At 34.7% G+C, this 20,179-nt stretch overlaps 1 protein-coding gene across 2 annotated transcripts in view; it reads right to left on the bottom strand.

The window, feature by feature from the left end:
* Nucleotides 1-20,179, bottom strand: part of LOC113498998 (serine/arginine repetitive matrix protein 1) — a 100,075-nt gene that overhangs the window by 12,552 nt on the left and 67,344 nt on the right. For both annotated transcript variants that reach the window (XM_026879303.1, XM_026879302.1), the window contains one exon: nucleotides 303-455. In XM_026879303.1, the coding sequence (XP_026735104.1) occupies nucleotides 303-455 (153 nt within the window). The remainder of the gene's footprint in view (nucleotides 1-302; nucleotides 456-20,179) is intronic.

Here is a 20,179-nt window from a genome sequence, read left to right as displayed (position 1 = left end):
GGAAAGAACTAGAAACAAGAACTGATTGATGTGACTTTTACGTTACAATCATAGCATTGCATTGTTTTATCCGAGCTGCTTATCTAATATGGCTTTGCCATTTCCATTGATTAAACGACCTATAACCCTAGCATGGAGGTGGAGATTAAAGATTTTCTAAGTCCACCGTAATTTCGCATACAATATGAAATAAAAGTGCATTTTCGGCAGCTATAGTACAGCAATTTCATAGAATAATGTATCGCGAAAATCAATCTTACTCTTGCGCCATTAAAGTTTATTTTCAGTTAAATCATACTCACGGTGTCATCAGTGGTGATGGTAGTGTTGTAAGCGATGGTGTCCTTCACGACCTTGGGCCCGCGCGGCACGAGCGCCAGCTGTGTGTCGGTCTGCACCTTCAGAGCATCGCGGATGTCTTCCTCGGGGGTCTCATTCACAGCTGCTATGAGAGCCTGGAACAAGAGACAAATTTCATGTTATTTTTTATTCAAAAGAAATATTCCATACAGGACAAGTTGATTGCTGTAAAAATATCGCAAACATTAGACTTTTATAAGTTTCATAACCATAACACTTCATAAAAAGAGAAATTCATAAGTTTAAGAAAAAGTGGCCCCGAGAAAAGTTGATGTAATAAAACTTGAATAAGAAAATTATACAACTTTTTTTTTAAAGCAAAAACGTTACACATGTCAGAAACTGACTAATGGCACAAAGACCGAAAGTAGTTATACAAAAAAGCAGCTAATTACTAGGCTAATATCGCGGCAACACAGGACGGAGCGCTCAGCGGTTGTGGATATATTTCAGAAACTGACATTACGGTCTCTAAAGCCATCCTGAGGGAAGTTCTAGCTTTAGAAACCCCACCTTCAACAAACCATGCTCTCGACTGTGGAGCGGGAATAAGAAGAGTTACGAAGTATGTTCTGCTGCCACGCTTCGAGAAGGTTGATTTAGTCGAGTAGGACGAAAAGTTCATTACAATGCCTTGAGAAAGATCAAGATAAGTATAAAATTGGGCTCCAACATTTCGAACCCGAGAAATCATAACGCGTCATATAGTTATTGGAAACATGGTTTAAAGAAGCTCAATTGAAAATAATAAAAAACGTCCTTCAACAAGTCTTCTATCCCATGCACACGTTTGTTTTTCCTTCCTATAGTTAAATAATGTGTATGAACTTAAACTCTGTCTATTATTGAGTGTCAGGATCTATTGGCAACAGGTTTCATTTACGACTTTAGTTGGGTATTTATTCACGTCTTAATACAAGTGAGTTTATCTTTGTTAAAGTAGTGAATCGTGGCCCGAATTCGTGATTGTGTCGTTTAATAAAGTAGGATCCCGGGCGTGCCGAGGCTTCGCAACGTACTCGCAAGTGCATTCACCGTTTTGGTGTTAAGTTACGAAAATCTTGCGTCATAAGCCGCAAGGACTTTGGAATTTGATCTGTTGGCAGCACCGCTTTGTGTTATCCGATATTTTTATTGATAGTCATAACATTTTGTAGGTCATTCGACTGGTTCCTAGGTTTCGAGTATTTACATCCGTAAGGCGAATAATATCATGCTCAGTTTGACCTGCAAGAACGGAATTTCTATTCAAGTAAGATCCATGCAATGATGGCGTATCTCTGATAATTAGCAGTTGAACGGACGATGATGTTCAATCAAAGAACAGTTAGCGATGAATATCGCACGGCACTCTATTATTAGGGCCGCGTCAATCTCTGCTTCAGCATCGAGCCTAGCCCAGCAATTTGATGTTACAGTTACATCCGATTCGATGGAATGTGATAATGCTATTGATGGATATGTTACTGTAAAGACCGAATATTGGTAAATCTTAGGGTTTAAAGTACGTGTCAAAATGTAAAATTATGTCGAAAGAAACGATTTATCTGGCTTTAAATTAGAATTTAGTTAAATCTCAAGATTTTCCAAGCGAATGGTGGTAAAGGATCAAAAGAACGGCTCGGACTTATACCATTAAGGAATGGTGAATCTTAGTAAATTTACCGCAAAGGGCCCCGATTCTGCTATTTTACAATGGCGGATGAATGAATAGCAATTGGATTAAATTTGAAATTATTTCTATTCTCTTAAGCATTTTGCCAATACAATAATTGAAAGTCGATTGTATTGACCTTGAGAATACCGTCCTGCACAGAATTTCCAATTATTGCGTAGAAAAAAGCGTAAGGATATACGATTTTTTTTATTTTAAGCCAAATTTCATTTATTCATCGAGCGATGTAAATAGCAGAATTGGGGCCCAGTTCTATTATTTACCGTAACCGTTTGGGTTTTTACAGTAACAAATATGCAGTTTTTAAGGATTTACTCGAATGTTTGTTCAGCAAATACACCTACTTTACCATTTAATAGAATTGAGACCGCTTTAGTAGCACAAGGTAAGGTAGACAATCGAAATGCTACAAGTGATTGTGCGACGCCTGTTTCGACCGATGCGATGACCAAACATGACGAGTTTATCGATGTTCGCTTATAGTACACGATGTTTACAATTTCTTTTCGCGTCGTTCGGTTAAAAAGTAACGTTACCCCGACGTGTATTCCCATTGGAAGTAGCAATACGCCAGTCACGATTAACTGTAAATTTATTGGTGTTTGCTATAGAAAAAAGTATTGCCTCGCTTATTCTTGTAATTGCTGGGCTTCACTTGTATAAAGTGGATATTTGATACTCTCTGCTGAGATAAAAAGAATTCTCATGGGCGGTCGTTGGCTGATTTCAGTATAGATGTTCTTTTGCTTCAATGTTAAGGTCAAGCTACACTCATTACAGACGTAATTAGCGTTTAGTGACTCTGCGTAATTTAGTTGCGATCGCTGAGTATAAAAAGGACTATTTTTATACTCAGACTATTACTCGGACTGGATTTGCAAAGCTTACATTAAAATGTAAAATTATTTTGTAAACACTTCGAGATTGGATATACTCGATGATAATTAAGATAATCATTCATGTTATTGTAATACTTTTCACGCGAGAGATTTAAAATTATTTATTCATTGGTTTCGATTCGCGACCCCGCCGAAGTATCAGCATAAGATCTCCAGTTGGGTCCGAAACTAATCGGGCGATCCCGATAAATATACGTGAATAAACTACATTATTTTTTTAAATATGATACAATTTCCTTGCATTGCACACTTATTTTATAATGTTTTATTGAAAACGAGTTGTCATTTCCTTTATTGTAAGAAACATTGTATTGTTCGAGAGTCTCGCAACGTGACTTGGCTGGAATGAGACCGTCGTCCCGCGAAACTTCAAGATCACGCATGAACCTCACATTTAGTGTTCAGTTGTTTACGCTACTGTGAGCGAACAGAGCACGTGGAGGTTAGACCGGGTCGCGGGAAATTATAGCTTTAGAAATAGGTTTTATGCGAGTTTGTGAAGATTTCTCTTTATATACGTCGTTGAATTTTGTTTTGGATTGCGGTTAAAATTATCAGTACGCAGTGAAGAGCAGTGAAGTTATGAGCAGTTTTCTGAGGAGGTTATTGATAGGGCTCGTCCTATGTTTGTTGTTTCCGTATTAGATATTATTCCTACAGTCATTTATTCATACGTTCAATTATATTGTTACTCGAGCAATAATAAGATTTTTGAAGCCTGTAATTTACAAATATGACCATTTCATTTCTATTCATAATCATCATCGTGTGTCTTCTGGAATCTAACGTTGTCGTGCGTGATTGAATTTAAGAGAATTCTCACATTAACATAGGATTTTGCAATTTCTAGAGTTCAGTCAAAAATAAACATTCTAAGCAACTATAAATAAAGTAACCTAATGACTCACACAATAAACGGTTACTTGGACCAATACAACTTATACGTGAGTCGCATTATCACCAATATCAAGCTAATAGGTAAAAGTAACAAGTACAGATGTGGGTCGAGCGTCGACCAATACGAGTTGTGTTCATATTAGGTTACATTCATAATTTAAAATAAATATTGTTCTTTTTTAAAATAAACATTCTCTTTCTCCTATCTTTTTTTAATCTCACTTTATATAATCGTAATTTAAAATAAACATTGTTCTAATTTAAAAAAAAATCTAAATTAAACTCCTCCTACTTCTGATCTAACTGGTATAAGATAGTCAACCTTTTTCCTGGAATACATCCGAGTTATGTTTATTGTATAGCTGTGGTATTTGTCTGTATCATTATTATATTTTTTCTTCAAATAGTTGCTATGATGGACATAAGTAGCGACCCTAAGTATACTTGGTATAGATTAATTAAGTATCTTCAAGACTGCCGTATACTTATTTTTGTTTTGTAACTGCTGTTTTGATTAAGTACTTTATAATTAGTAATAGTTGATTACTATTTGATTCTGAGGTATGTGTGTGGTCACAAACACTTCTCGTCTTAATACAAATATCAATAAACATCTTCATTACACAAAACAACTGTGAGTGAAAAAGATAAAGTGATAAAAAAATAAATAAAAATTGATCATAATAATAGGGCCTGCACAAAACCATCGCCCTTATCATGAGCTCATAAAACAAGACAAAAGTGCGAAAGTGAGAAGGATATACACTCTGCGTAGCGGCATCTCGCTTCCTCAATATTAGCAGTTTTATTTACAGAGGTTTAGTACAGAGCATTCCAGCTTTATAACATTGATTGAAATCTTAATACGCGCCAACATTAAAGCCTCATGTGAGAATATTTTGTGAAAGGAACTCGTTCTCATATACAAAATTTAAAGTATAACATGAGAATGTTTGATGAAGAGATTGCCTACTTCTTTACAATTTTAGTTTCTTCTTGTTTATGCTTCGTATCGTAAAGGTTAAGCACGAATAGGTGGCTTCGGGCTATTTTAAATAGCGTAAAAATGAGGTGTTGTTTAATGGCTTAAATGTATGCCTTAACGATATTTTGCTTTTGATAGGTGAGGAGAATGATGTCAGACATATAGGGATATAAAAGTGTATCTATGGACTTGCTTAAACAACTTTTGCTGGATGGTACATCATAAAAAAATCCTCCCTTTTTGGGTTAAGCAGAAGAGAGTGTCAGACTTATTTTCACTATAACCCGACCACGGTCCGTCTTTTGCACTTTTTGTACACGGGCTAACATAAACTCCTCGAAATACCCCACCTGATGCTACTACCCCTTGGAGTAAGCCTGCTGCAGGTGTGGAAGCGAGAGGGAACTATACAAACCATATAACCGCGAGATGCTTACACAACTTTATCAGTGATAAAGTTGTACTTTAAGGTAAGCCTCTGTAGTTTCATTTTTAACAGCTTATAGATGCTAATAAAAAAAACACCTTTACCGAGGCATCACTAACAACTCAATAGGTATAATACTTTTTAAAATGATCAGAAATATAGCTTGAAAAATTATTCTAAGCGCCTCAAGAACCTATATCCCAAACCCCAAGTACCCAGTATCTTTTTTTTAATGGCCAAATGACTTGAAACAAGTCCAATGATCACGTGAAAACAAAAGTGAAACGTGGTATGTAAGGAAGCGGAAATGTACGGAGAAGTTAATTATTTCTTGTATTACCAGTTACACGCTGAAATCTGGTTTGGTTTCATACAAAACTTAATAACATTTATGTTGTATATCTGTGTGATATATTTCTGTCACAATTTTATTTCTTATCAATTTTGTGTCTTGATTTTGAACAATTTTGCATGGTATGCATACCATAGACATTAGAATTCATTTATGTGAGTATACAGTTGACTGCGAGTAAATAGTACTGAGGGTTCCGTACAAATAAAAAGAATAAAGATTTTTGAGACAGCTGAGTCTTAATAACAGATTTTCAGTTTTAGCCTCTGCTACAGAGCCCTAAATTGCAGTACGAAGCCCGTGTTATGTAGGTCCCTGATGTGCAATAAATATTTGAATGAACAATCAAACTTAAAACCTGAAAACTTGTCGCTTTAATTGTGCCCATATTTAATTGGAACAATGTTAAGGAAGTCATGTTTTATAAAAATATTGTTGTTATTACTTTTATTTGTATATTTCCTTTCAGTTGACCTCGATAAGAATTCACTTGCGATGTTTAAATTCGTGTTTATTTATTATGGTAACGAAAGGACAGCTTTTGGAACGAATGAAGTAAATTATAAAAAATCAATGATCAAGATTATTGTTTTCAAAACGAATAATCATATTTTTTAAGAGTTTAGTAAAATCGTAAAAGAACTGTTACTAAAATAATTTAGAGAATTTCTCTTCAGGCCTTTCTCCCCCTCTTAAATAAATTCTATTACCGCTGTGGAAGAGTGACAACACACTACACAGCATATAGTCGTCTCTCTTCCACTAACACAAATTTATTACTTTATAAAATTATAGTACGCCCTCAGATGCGCAAACGCAGAAATCGATTATGCATTCAAACTGATAGCTCAAGTATCATAGCCCAGTTGTATCATACAATGATTTATTCTAAACTCCAGCGAAGATTTATCTAACATATGACCGTCCTAGACATTGATTTAATTGATAATTGTGCCGCTTCTCATTACAAAATAAGAGCAACATTAAATTAACTTGATGCAATAAAATGGCCAGTGGGAGAAGACACGACAATCCACTTAGTTGCTAGCCGCCCGTGACAACTTACCCTGAATTAAGATTGTATCGCGCAAACTGTATCTTAACTACAAACTACTCAACTTTGTTGTAAAAAGATCAATGTTTAATTAAGTGCGATTTATCTGAAGAACAGGTGTCGTCTTGTGTTTGTTTTGCAGCTGTGTAAGACAAACGTTTATTCTTTTCACATAACTTCATTCACATATTTGTATTTAAGAGATAGGATGTTAGAGCTGAGATGAGAGAGCTGAGCTATTAGACTATTAAGCAAACAACGCCTTACTCCTTTATTTTTTGAGACATGTATGAAATATATAAGCAGTTTATATATTTTTATTGATCCGAGTCCTAAAATGGCAATAGCCTTCTTATTTCAATCAAATTACGTTTTGTTCTTGCTTCTATTTAAAAATAACTTTGAGGAACAATACAATACAATACACAACAATTCTTCACCCAACATAAACCTACAAGTTACAAATACAGAAATCACAGACAATACAATTAGTCTTCATTAAGACAGCATCGGCTAAACATGTGCCCTACTATCCTCAATAAACATTAATAATTGCGAACATGCGCTTTCTTCATTCCCATGTCACAATAAAATTTGTTTAAACAATCAAGAGAAAACTTTGAACTTTACTTGGTAAATAGTTGAAAACAAAAACGGCAATTACATTTCTGAATGCATGTACGTAACGTATTCAGAATGCTTACTAGATGTTAGAAGAAAGTGAGTTAGTTAAGACTATAGAATAGGCTATTTATTTATTTGGAAAAATATTGACACATTAAAATATTATTGACAGAATAAGGTCCATAATGTTCCTTATTCGTATATACGAGAGCTACTCCTACCTGTCTTATCCCTTTCATTATTCCTCAATTAATATTTATTCTGTCTGTCTACTATGCCCTTGTAGTTAGAATACTCAATAGGGATGATGACTGGGTATAAAAAATCTTATTAGACCCTCAGTTAGATAATTGAAAACAATTACACACTTATTTTGTAATTTTTCAGAAAAACTAGAATTGACAAAGTTTAAAGTTTAGGAGAGGGGGCTTGTGACGTAACGATATGGTAAAATTTATACTCAATCGTGACGTCACGCGTAAGTTTCATTCACTGTAATTTGGTCAATTCATGTTTGCGGGACAAATTAAAAAATACGTATCCATTATTATACAAAAAACTACAAGACGGAAAACTGTGAGCTGAGAGTGCTATGAGCAAAGCTTAGAAAAGAAAACGTTTCCTAAGCTATTTTTAGGGGACATAGACTTGCTTTGGTATAAATATAATAAAAACAAATTGGGATTCACCCTTTTCTTTCACACTTTCACACTTTCTGTCACTCATCAATGCATATTTCTTAGCGAATAACAAACCTCTTCAAAAGATCTTTTTTACTCCAGTTAGGTCGTCACAACTAATATCAGTCACCAGCTTTCAAGCTTGTTAACGTATAAACTTCTTACGAAGATTGTTGGACAGGTATATGGGAGTGATACACCGTGTGTCAGCTGTCGTGAGATCGTCACGCGATAGCCGCCATATAACTACATTAAGACGGCAATTAAACTGGAAAAAACATGTAAAACGTCATGTTGAATAACACAAGCGTGTATGGAAATAACTATAATTAAAAGTTTAACGTTTTTCGTTTGTTTTTGAGGTGACAGCCTTTGATAGAGATTTGTTTGCAGCACTTGTATTTTTTTACTTTTCGTATGTTTGATGTCCAGTAAAAACGTCACAAAAATCTTAACCTCTCGATATTTCCCTTCACCGTTTTGAAGTAGTGATATAGTTTATGACACGCAAATAAATTAAAAAAGACATTGGTCCGTGCTTGGCTGTAAACCTACTTTTACTTTGCAGTCCAACAAAAGGGTTTTTTCAGTGGCAGACTTGACGACTGCACGCATAACCGATTGGTTCAGGCCACCATGCCAAAACCGTTGTATGGGTATGATCCCTAGTAGGACCAGCGTCTATGTGATTATATGATTTGAATGATTGTAAAACCCCCCAAAGCAAGTTAAATTTCTTAGGGCTGGAGTCGATTTTTAAAATAAATTCAACAAAAACAAATAGTTATCAATCAAATGCAGGCAATTGTAGCATTTTACTTTAATATGGACGGTTATAATTGTAACTAGGCAGACTTCGACAAGAACGTATACTAAACAGCGCTTAGCAACAAAATAAACAAAAACGTAAAAACAACTTAGTAAAAAAAGGATAAGAAACAACTTAAATTGGCAACTTTTTCGTTTTGTGACAACTAAGGCCACAGATTGCAGAAAAAGATTAGTTTGTACTCTTAATTCTGAGAAGGCACGAGATAAAATCCTAATATGGCGTTTTACATAACTGTAATTATCTGTCTTATAGAATTTAATATGACATAATAAGACAAAGATTTTATCGTTTTTCAACGGCTCTTTCGAAAATATACGACTGCGCCTGTTATTACTGCCACTTTGCATAAATATTTTTATGAGTTTGAGAACTCAAAATACGGGTAGGTATTCATTTTAGAACGGTTCCTAACAACAAGCTTTAGAGTTTTCAAAGAAAGTTTCGGTATTTCATTTTAGTATGAAAATGAAATTCCGCTATTTTTTGAGAATGGAGTCTATTAGGAGGACTATTACCTATGCTTTAGAAACGTATCAGTTTTTGCTTGTCAGAAAAATAACATACTTCATTTATTTTTATTGTGGTCGATTTCTGACTTGTCTGTTATATCAAATTAAATAGAAACCAGAATTGAAAACAAGTTTTTTAATCAAACTCTAAAAAATTTAATAATGCAATGAATTATTATTTTTTAAATTAAGTTTCAAGTATATAATTCCAAATGATAAATATGTATATCTGGCGGAGGCGTTTTCTGTTACAAAAATAAAAAGAAAGGAGTTTGCACAATTATATAGTTTTAATATATCAAATGAAACCACACAAGAAGCTCCAGAAACAACAAATTCATTATCTCTTATTTAAAGTTGCAACAAAATCCAAAACAGCAAGCCATAGAAGCCCATTCTATGATAAAATAAAACAAGATAGCCGCTAATGAGTGCCTTGTATTTTATCTAACAGACCCACGCACACTCCGGCGTAACTCATTCATATCCCACGAACACTACCAACTCCAACTACCCAGTATATTCAGCTAAATGCATGAATAAACTAAAAGATACCAAAACCTGTACCACGAGAATTAAAAACAAACATATTCCGATCGTGGAAGCGAGACAGCGTTACGCACAATGTAGAGCGATGTCCTACTCTAATAACGACGGCAATCCTGCGATAAAGTCTCGTGGTACGGGGCCAAGACAACGTTAATATAATTTTATACATTTACTCTTCTAATAACCAGGTATTTTTATGAAAGCCATTAAATATAAATCGGGCATTGAATATAGGTTGTATAATGTTAGTACAGCATTACGTTTTGCTAAGATACTCGAGAATTGAAAGCCGCGCTGAATATTATGTTAGCATAGAATTTGTAACTTTACAGAGTTTTTCGCAAAGTTCTATTTGTACGTTCATAGAGGTATTAGTTGACTTTAAATATGTCACAATTCATTACATTTGATGTGAATGTCTAAAGTGTAAATATCTACTGACACTGTCCGAGCAAGATGATTAAGGTGACTGCCAAAATTAGGATATTTTACGACATCTAAAAGTTTGGGAATTAGGTCATCTTTCTTACGATATATTGCATATTGAAACCTAGCCATTTTGTATAAAATAGACCATTTTAAGTATTTCATGCATTTCAGCTATCTTTAGCACGCTACGTATATAGACTTGTCGCTTACCAGTACTTATAGATTTCATAAATACATATAATAAGAAAGTACTCGGATGTATAAAATTTCCTCAATGTCCCTGCTCGTTCCCAAGCTTGGAAACCCATCTGCTATTTCCATCAGTCTTAATACATCCTTAGCGATTAAAGTGGATGCTAAACATAATATTCTAAATCTTGATGGTATCTCTGGTTTCCTGTAGCGATGGGACAAATTAGCCGCTTGATGTATCGCCTATATCAGGCAGTTGACGGCAGCGATATCGTTATATTCGTTATGTTTTACTTTATCATGCAGTTTATTTAAATATTATTACGTATTACCGTATTTAAGTAGAATAATACTAACTTCAAGTAGTTTTCTTGACGTATTTTAAAGATCTTTGCTAGTTTTAATCATGTTATGTCACTTCTTTTTGTAATTCAGACATAACCTTGAATTGGGTTTTTTTAATTAGTTTCTTATAAATATTTTTTATTCTTATCCATATATCATACATTTATAGGCATGCTCATGATACGCACATTAAATAAAGTAATGAATGATTAACTTTAATTAACCATTTCAACGAGTGTCAAAAAACATAAAATGCTGTCAAACTTGATTTATTTTTATACAACGGCCAATACACTAGCGAGTTGTTCGGACACTTATACTTTTTTTTCAATACAGAACACATTTTACAGTAACTGTACTTTATTTATTCGAGCCCAAGTCACTGCATTTTCACTTTTAAGCCCCTATAACATGTACTGTCATACTCAGTCACGAATTTGCTGTGTTAATGGGAACCCCGTCCATATATCTACACATATATATTAAGCTAGTTTATCTTATGAATCGTATCGTCGAGACTTTCTCAAGACATCTGCCGTGGCTCCTGATTGAACACGCGATACCGAGCGTAAAATACTTAGAAATAATTTCACAATCATTCAACTAGCGTCTGCCTTTTTGTCCCGTCCATAAAGAAGATAAAATCTTCGCTAGATAGTGCTGAAGACACATGGTTAAATGATGTCACAGAGGAAATTCTTCATTTTATTCACGGATTTTTATTTACTTTCGTTTTGAATTTTGTTTCTTGTTTTCGGCCAGGCGTTATGTGTTTTTCACTTGTTTTACCGTGAGCTCCTTTAGCTATGATTGAATTGCCAAATATTTGAAAGTTGTTCCTTTTTGAAAAGTGCTTGACAATTTAAAAAGTTACGCGATTCGATTAGCTTTAGCGCTTTTAGAAGTATAGCTCCACAGACCCTGGTCAATGTCGGCTCTATTTTTAAAATATGAACAATGAACACCTATAAGGCGGTTTACTTTTTATTCTGCCTTTCTTCAGATAAGCTTAAGCTTTTACAAAGTATCGTGCATGTTCAGAGCGTCTCGCCAACGACCGACCTTCACACCCCGATGGTAGTCACCGACAGACTTTTTTCCTCGCACAATGAACTACGAATATAATTTATTACTTCAATGTATATTGAAATAGCAATTTATTATTAAACGACGGTTGAAACTGGTTTTCACGGGGTGGTCGTGTACTTACCAATATTTTTATTTGTTTTAATGGTAATGAGCTTTAGCAGTTATTTTGCGCAAAAAAAATCTTTAATTTTAATCCTCGCTTGATAGTTTTATATGCTCTTTTTTAAGCAACATTTTAGCAAGGTAAACTTGGCAGTATTCATCTATGAAACAAGTTACATCATCGGATCTCTACCGCACCCAGTAAGTCATAAATATTACGAACAAAAATGTGTGCATTTTCCGTGGTGGATTCGACAGTTATACAGGTGGGGTCGAGCGCGCCACGATTCTCAAGATATCTAAGTTGTGCATCGGCCTTGAGAAAGCCGCCGCTTGCTGCCGCTCGCTCCGCGCTGACCTTTCCGCTCCTCTCCGCCCAGCTTCGTTATTTATTGCTATCGAACGCGTGATAAATCCGCTGCATCTGTGCCGTGTACATCCGTGTTGTCTTCGACGAAATGAGTAACGAATTGTTTCGCGGCGCTGCTTTGGTAGCTACGATGACAACCGCGGTGACGCGCACTCATAGCTAATGTTGATTTATACTTATTGTTTGTTTTGATTTATTCTGTGTTGGCTCTCTGTTGGTGGTGCGTGGGGTATTGCGACTTAAATGCGATAAATAGGTACATAAAGCCGCTTTGCTGTGTCTTTGGTTTAGAAGCTTCGACATGGACAGAGGACATTTGCAGTGCTAGCTCTGAGGCAGTGGGAATGCAAACATCGATTTCGTGAACGGCTGAAACGGTATTAAACCAATCTAAGTTTCTCCACATCTTTATTTACATTCTATATAGGTACTTAATTGGCAGGTACAGTTACAATTTATGATATCAATTTCGCCGTACGGTACGTTTCGTGTTGCAACCACTTGGAGAACATAGTTGCCTTTCCCGCTGAGCCTTAGTCTTGTCCGGGCTTCTCAAGATCCACTATCAACTTTAAACTTTGTACCGCTCGTACCAGTCTCGTCCTTTTATCAACCACAGAATGTTATTTATTGAGGCCCATATTGGCGGCACATGATTTATTAGATGAACTTAGGGGGCTTAAAACAAGGAACTAGACTCGCGAGTGTCCCTAGACGTATCTTATATTTGTACATATAAAATACATTAGTCGTTAGCGTCAGTTTATGAAACTCGAACCCGCCGCGACTGGTTCAGTCACACCGCTCGTTGCATAGACGGGCCATAAGTCAACTGCTCTCCTTCGAAGCATACAATTTTATTAAACTCGAATAGGGAGAAACTGCTCATTACTGGTAGCCTACATAAGTTGCGAAGAAAAGAAATTGCGTCGGGATCTTGTTGAATAAGTTGGAGGAGAAATTACTTGTTCGGGGAGTCGGCAAGGTGAGCCAGTCACCGGTATGGGCTGTGAAAGTTATTGCCTGCCGATAAACAAGTGTACGCGACTACGCGACGGTTCACAAACGCAGACCTAAACAGATAATTGTGCAACTTTTTGTATGAACACGTGTTGTGATAACTTGATAATATAAACTGATATGAGACTTGAAAGTGAAAGCTGTGGCAGGTAACATTACAAAGCAGCCTATTCAGGAAACTACAAAAGCTTTTCATGTGAGAGTCGGGCCACGACACCGAGAGTTCAGTACAAAAAGCTAAACAAATCTAACGTTTGGGAGACACATATTTGTCGCCTAACAAATTTATGGCCGGCGATAAATTAACCTCATTTATTTTAAGTTAGAGCGAACTGATTAACTATTTTTTTAAATCAGCTGATTAACTATGACGGTTCATGAGATACAACCTGGTGATGGACGGACACAGCCTGACAATCAGCGCCCTCAGTAATACGGTTCCATTTTCACCCATTAGTTATAAAACCCTAAAAAAATGGTTTAAATCATTTATTCCCAAAAAAGACAATAAAGCCACTTACATGAGAATACAAAATAACATTTAGTTTATCTAATTAACCGCCACCGATAAATAAGTAAAAAAGTGTTAACTTAGAGACTAATAACAATAAGTAATATCATTTGCCAGAAGGATAGTTTAAAACAATAAAAGCGACAAAATGGGTAATGTTAAATAGCTAGGAGTACAATTGTAGGTACACGCTCAACGTTTTATTTTGTTCTTTTTTATATTACTTGATTGGATTAATGTGACTTTGGATAAGAAAAGTTTTCTGTTATATATTTCGAGAGTTGAGATTTAAAAACGTTGAACGAGCTTACATTTTTAATGTTCGACGGTAAGTTATTATAAATATCTGCTCCTTCATAGGTGATGTTTCTTTTGGAGTAATTTGTACGAGGTCTTGGTAATACAAGTAAACTAGGGCGACGTCTACTACGTGTAGACACTTCCGAAATTTTGGTAAATGATAAATTGGTATTAATTTTTTTGTCTAAGATTTTTCTTATCAGAATACAAGTGGTATACATATAAAGTTGCTTAATATCCATCAATTTAGTATCTTCAAAAATTTTATAAGTAGGTGTCAAATATGGATAGCGAAACAATATTTTAATAATCTTGTTTTGTACTCTTTGCAATTCTCGCAATTTCGTTTTACCTGAGTTGCCCCAGATTTCTATTAGGTATAGTAAATGTGATTTAACAAGAGAGTTGTATATAGTAAGACGAATATTTTTAGGTATACAATTGCTTATATTGTAGAGAGAGCCAGTGAGTGACGAGAGTTTGTCTTTAATATGATCTATTTGATTGTTCCAGTTGAGATTGCTATCGATTTTTAAGCCGAGGTATTTTTCACATTGTTTTTGTTCGAGCAGAATGTTATCAATAGTTAATGGTCTATGATCTGGAATCTTTTTGTTTTTAGCTTTAAATATAGTAAAACATGTTTTTGAAATATTGATAGATAGTAAATTGCATTGAAACCACTCGAATAATGTATCTAAATCCTCTTGGGCTTGTGAGATGATATTATGTATGTTTTTTCCAAAATAAAATAAGCAAGTATCGTCTGCATATAAAGTTAAATGACCATGAAGATTAAGTGCTGCAATCTGATTTATGTAAGTTAAGAATAACAATGGTCCTAATATGGATCCCTGCGGTACTCCGTATGTGACGGGTAGAGCAGTACTCTCGACGTCATTCATCTTAACTATCTGGCGTCGGTTAGTTAAATAAGATTTTAGCATTTTGAGTGCGTTTCCTTGGATACCAGCATGTTCAAGCTTGTTTAAAAGTAATATGTGGCTTACAGTATCGAAAGCTTTTTTCAAGTCAATGAATACACCCAGAACAATGTACTTTTTATCTATATTGTCTCTGATTTTTGTTACTAAATCTATTGTCGCTATTGTGGTATTATTTTTAGGTCTAAATCCATATTGGCGATCTGATATAAAGTTAATGGAATCAAAGTAATTTAATAGGCGACTATGTATAAGTTTTTCTAATATTTTGGACATGACTGGCAATACAGAGATCGGCCGATAATTTCCAGGGTCGGTCTTAGGTCCAGATTTATAAATTGGTGATACTTTTGCAACCTTAAGAGAATCGGGAAATTCCCCTTCAGTCATTAGTTTATTAAAGCATTTTGCCAGCACATTCGAGACTAGATTTTGTAATTTTTTTATAATTTTAACGCTAATTTTATCTATACCACTACTAGAGTTGGCATCAAGGTCTTTGATAATTTTTATAATTTCCTCAGCATTACAGGGCTGCAGTGTTGTAAGTGAGTGACTTGTGGCATTGTATTGTTTATTAAATTCTAATATTTTAGAACAATCATGAAATTTCCTAGGTATTTTCTCCGCAAGTACTGACCCTATGGTTGAGAAATATTTATTAAAAAGTTCACATATTTCCTTTTTGCCAGTAATCATATCAGAATTAACAATAATTTTTGAAGGAGCGCTATTTTGACACATTTTGTTGTTAGCTAAATTGTTTATAAGTGTCCACATTTTTTTAGGAGTGTTAGTATATTTCGTAAATTGATTATAGAAGTAGGCATTTTTGGTAGATTGTATTAATCTAGCAATTTGGTCCCTGATTTTTTTAAACTCAATTAGTATTGTCTCATTTTCTTGATCCTTTTTATGCTGTACCCATAGGTAGTTTCTTAAGTTGATCCCGATAATAATTTCGTTGTTAACCCATTCCGTTCGTGGTGGATTCACGATTTTAGTTCTTGAAATTGTATTTCGTTTGATGCATTGTATTAAAGTAGTCTCAAATTCTTCATACGTGTTTACAGCATTTTCTAGTCCATACGATTCAGTAGTAATGTATAATTTGTTGTAATCTATAGTATCATAGTTTATTCGCAGCTTTGGGGGTTTCCACTTATTTAGTTGTAAATATATTTGTTTGTGATCTGAGAAAGAGGAGTTGATGATTGCAAAATTATATTCTTCATTGTTCAAGTTTGTGCTTACGTGGTCCAGGATAGATTTCTTTGTAGTTGAATCTCGTGTACAATAGGTTTGGTTGACTTTGTTAAGTATTTTATGGCCTGATTCGTGAAGTCTCTGTTTGTACCTTTTTAATGTTTTGTTTTTAGATAGTAGATCGATGTTTAAATCACCAAAGACTATTGCTCGTTTTCGTACTTGTAATTGTGAATCATATGTATCCAAAAACTTTGCTAAATTAGTGTCTCCAGGATTATAGACAACGCCAACATCTATCGCAAATTTCTCTAGATATACCCATAAGTAATTGTTGCCATCTTGATATGTAGATTGAGTGAGATTATGTTTTAAATCATTGTGAATGTAGGCCGATACTCCACCTCCTCTAATGTCCGTTCTATAGTTGTAGTAGTGTGTATAATTAGGTATTTGTAGCTGTAAAGCCTGGGTATCGTTTTGTATCCATGTTTCTGTAATTAATATGATGTGTACTGTTGTTGATATTGCTTTTACGATACATTTTAATTCGTCAAACTTGCCCTTTTTACATATGCTGCGTGCGTTTAAGTAAAGAAATGCTAGGCGGGATTTTTGAGTATTCAATTGCTGATAATCGTGGACTATTTGGTAGGTTATAGGTTTTGTAGTATGATTTTTACTCAATGGGCATCTGAGTTTTTTGAATTCTGTTTAATAATGGTAGGAATACCGTTGCTGTATTTAATTATAAGACCAGTTTCTCCATGTTCAGTCCGGCGTACTAGTTCATTTTTTACAGTCTGAAAATATTTTTGCTGGGAGGGCGTTTGATCCGAGTAAAACTTAATATTGTCCGGTAATTTTCCCTTGCTACGTAGTAGTAACATCACTGGTTCAGGATGGTTAAAGCAAACTTTTATTCCGCGCGTTTTACCGACACTGTACTTTCCAATGCGAAATATTTTGTTTGGTTTCGCTATGTTCGAATTTATGCTTGTAATAATATTTAAAACATCAGATTCGTCTTTAAGAATTCTTTCCTGTGTGTTAATGCAGATTTGCTCCGATATACCGCTTATGATAATGTTATTTTGTCTTCTATTTCGGTCTTGAATTTCACGAAATATTTGTTCATTAACGGACACATCAGTTTGTGAAGAATGGGGGTCTAATTGTATTTTACTAATATTTGTTTCCAGGTTCTGTATTTTATTCTGGTTGTTTATTATTTTATTTTCAAACTGAGTTAGTTGGCTTTTTATGTTACACTGTTCAGTAGTAAGCTGTGTTGTGGTGGACTGAACATTTTGTATTTGTGCAGTAATGTCCGCCGCATTAGATGTAATCAACGATTTTGTTTGCTCATGCGACGCTCGCAAGTCGGCCAATTCATACTTTACTTCGACGATACTTGCGTTCATTTCCTTAATCATTTGGGCATTTGAATCAATATATTTTTCTAACAGAGAAGAGACGCGCGATAAATCGCTTCTCATTAGTTTAATTTCTTCGGAACATAAACAATCATGCCCAATCCGTTCTAAATTACGTTTACGGTAAGTTATTTGCGCTCCGCTTAGTTCTTCGCTTATCTTAGATAAGTCAGGTTGTGAGCCCGTACCGGTAACATAATTTGTCGTTGAGCATGTGGTTAATAAATTGTCTGACCTGGATTGTGAAGTCGTTGGAGAACGTGTCACATTCATTGTTTGTTTATAACTTTAATAAATACCTGACATTGACGTGAATAATGTAGGTGGGCGTAAATAGTTGCAGACCTTGAACGCAGAGTCCCTGTGTGAGCGAGTCAAAAAATGTCGATTGTTCTTGTCTCGCGGAGGTGAAGCAGGGCACCGCGCAAGCACGCAGCGCACTGTGGTAATGACTCGTCACTTGCACTTATTTGTATAAGGTCATTAATCACCTTAGAATGTTCACGGCACAATAGTTATAACAACTGTAGCGGAAGTATTAGATTTGCGGAGCACTTAATAAACAGATTTATTAAAAATAGAAATACGTCTGCTCTCGGTGGCAGTCCGAATAGCACTCTTCAAAAAGAAACCGCCATTAACATTTCAAAGCATCTTCATCACAAAAAGCCAGCCTTTCAGTACGATAATCAATCCATTGGATATTACGATAAATTTCTCGCATAATGCGGTTCGTATTAGACAACGCGACGGTATGTCTCCATTGTCTGTTGTGTCTGACGGCCAGTCGTTCCCACGGACGACAAAACTCGAGTAAAAACAGGCGCAACGTAATCACGGGTCCTTGACAGTCACATTGAAGTTAACTCGATTTACTTTTTATAAAGAATATTATTTATTTATTTGTCTACAAATTGACAAGTTGTTCTTCATTTGAAAGTTCTGACAAATATAATGACATCAGCTACAAAAAATTGTTCGTTATTTAAATCATTTCGTTTATTAATTTTATTGTCACCTATATTAAACCTCTTTTGTACTTTAGTATGTATATTTGTTCTCCATTTGAAAATTCAGACAAATATAATGACATCTACTTCAAAAATAGTCTTTATTCGAATCATTACGCTTATTACTTTTATCGTCACCTATATTAAACCTCTTTTGTGTTTTTGTAAGTATGTAAGCCATTTAACATTGTTACCATTCCAGTGACCACAATATTAAATACAAAAGTGATTTTTATTTTGAATTTCACTCGGAAATTCTTTCGCTTTCATGCACTTGATTTCTTTGGACAGCCGCAAAGTGTCACGAATTATGAAGGGTTAATGTCTCGGACGATGACCGTTGGAGACATTAACCTACATACATAATTACACGTGACTTATTCTCGTCACGTCTGTTAAATTTATAAGGTCTAGGTCAGATGATGGTAAAACTTATTTTAAAGTTCAGTAACCATTACTTAATTAGTAAAAGCTACAGATTTAAATAGTATATTTAAATAGCTTGAGTATGGGTATGAAGACATGGAAAGGATTTTTTATAGGTTTCTCATCTTTCCTCTTTCCCCTTTCTTAGTAAATGGGCTATCTAGTAGAGAAATATTTCTTTTTGGTTCCTGACATTAGCGCGTTCATAAAAACTGTTCAGCTTTATATGTTAACTTATCTTTTGGAATACGCGTTCCTTTAACATTTTAATATGTTTACTTAATGTATTTAATTTGTGAAATTCTCATAAAATCACAATTCATACAGCTACAATACCAAGACTTAAACTTTATCAATATAGAATCTTAAAACATTCTTGGTTCGAAATATTTAACATAATACAAACCAAATCATTCATATCTGGATAAATCAAATCAATATTCATTCATCGTTCCGTCGACCACGTACTTATGCTGTTCTACGAATAATTGCAAATTCAGTATGTTTTGTTCCATACCTCTATACCCACCACACACAATTTAATTTGTATTCAACATCGATAACTATTGGGAACGCAGTATTTTACGACGGCTCGCAATGTTAGAATATACAAAAGCGATATAAATTTTGATGTAAACAGCATTCGAGTTAACCAAACTGTGCTTTTGAAACAGTATTGTGATATTCGAGTGCCTAATGTCCTTATAATGGTTTTCCTTAGTGCTCGTAGACAAATGTTACGTTCGAATAGATTTTGGAATTTGATTGCAATTGTTTTTGTTATTAAAGCTGAAAATTAATCCAAGCAACAGGACTAACTATAGGCATTACTACTAAAATAAGATATACTAATTCGTTTTGTTTTAAGACACCATTTCCTCTCATGAAATGTTCGTACGGTCACTTCACAAACATGAAAGTCACAACAGAAAGGTAGACTACGTTGGATACTATAT

Source organism: Trichoplusia ni, chromosome 11, assembly GCF_003590095.1.
Source record: "Trichoplusia ni isolate ovarian cell line Hi5 chromosome 11, tn1, whole genome shotgun sequence".
Classification (NCBI taxonomy): Eukaryota; Metazoa; Arthropoda; class Insecta; order Lepidoptera; family Noctuidae; genus Trichoplusia; species Trichoplusia ni.
The sequence above is the reverse complement of the archived record's forward strand: the minus strand, read 5'-3'. Positions and strand labels throughout refer to the sequence as shown.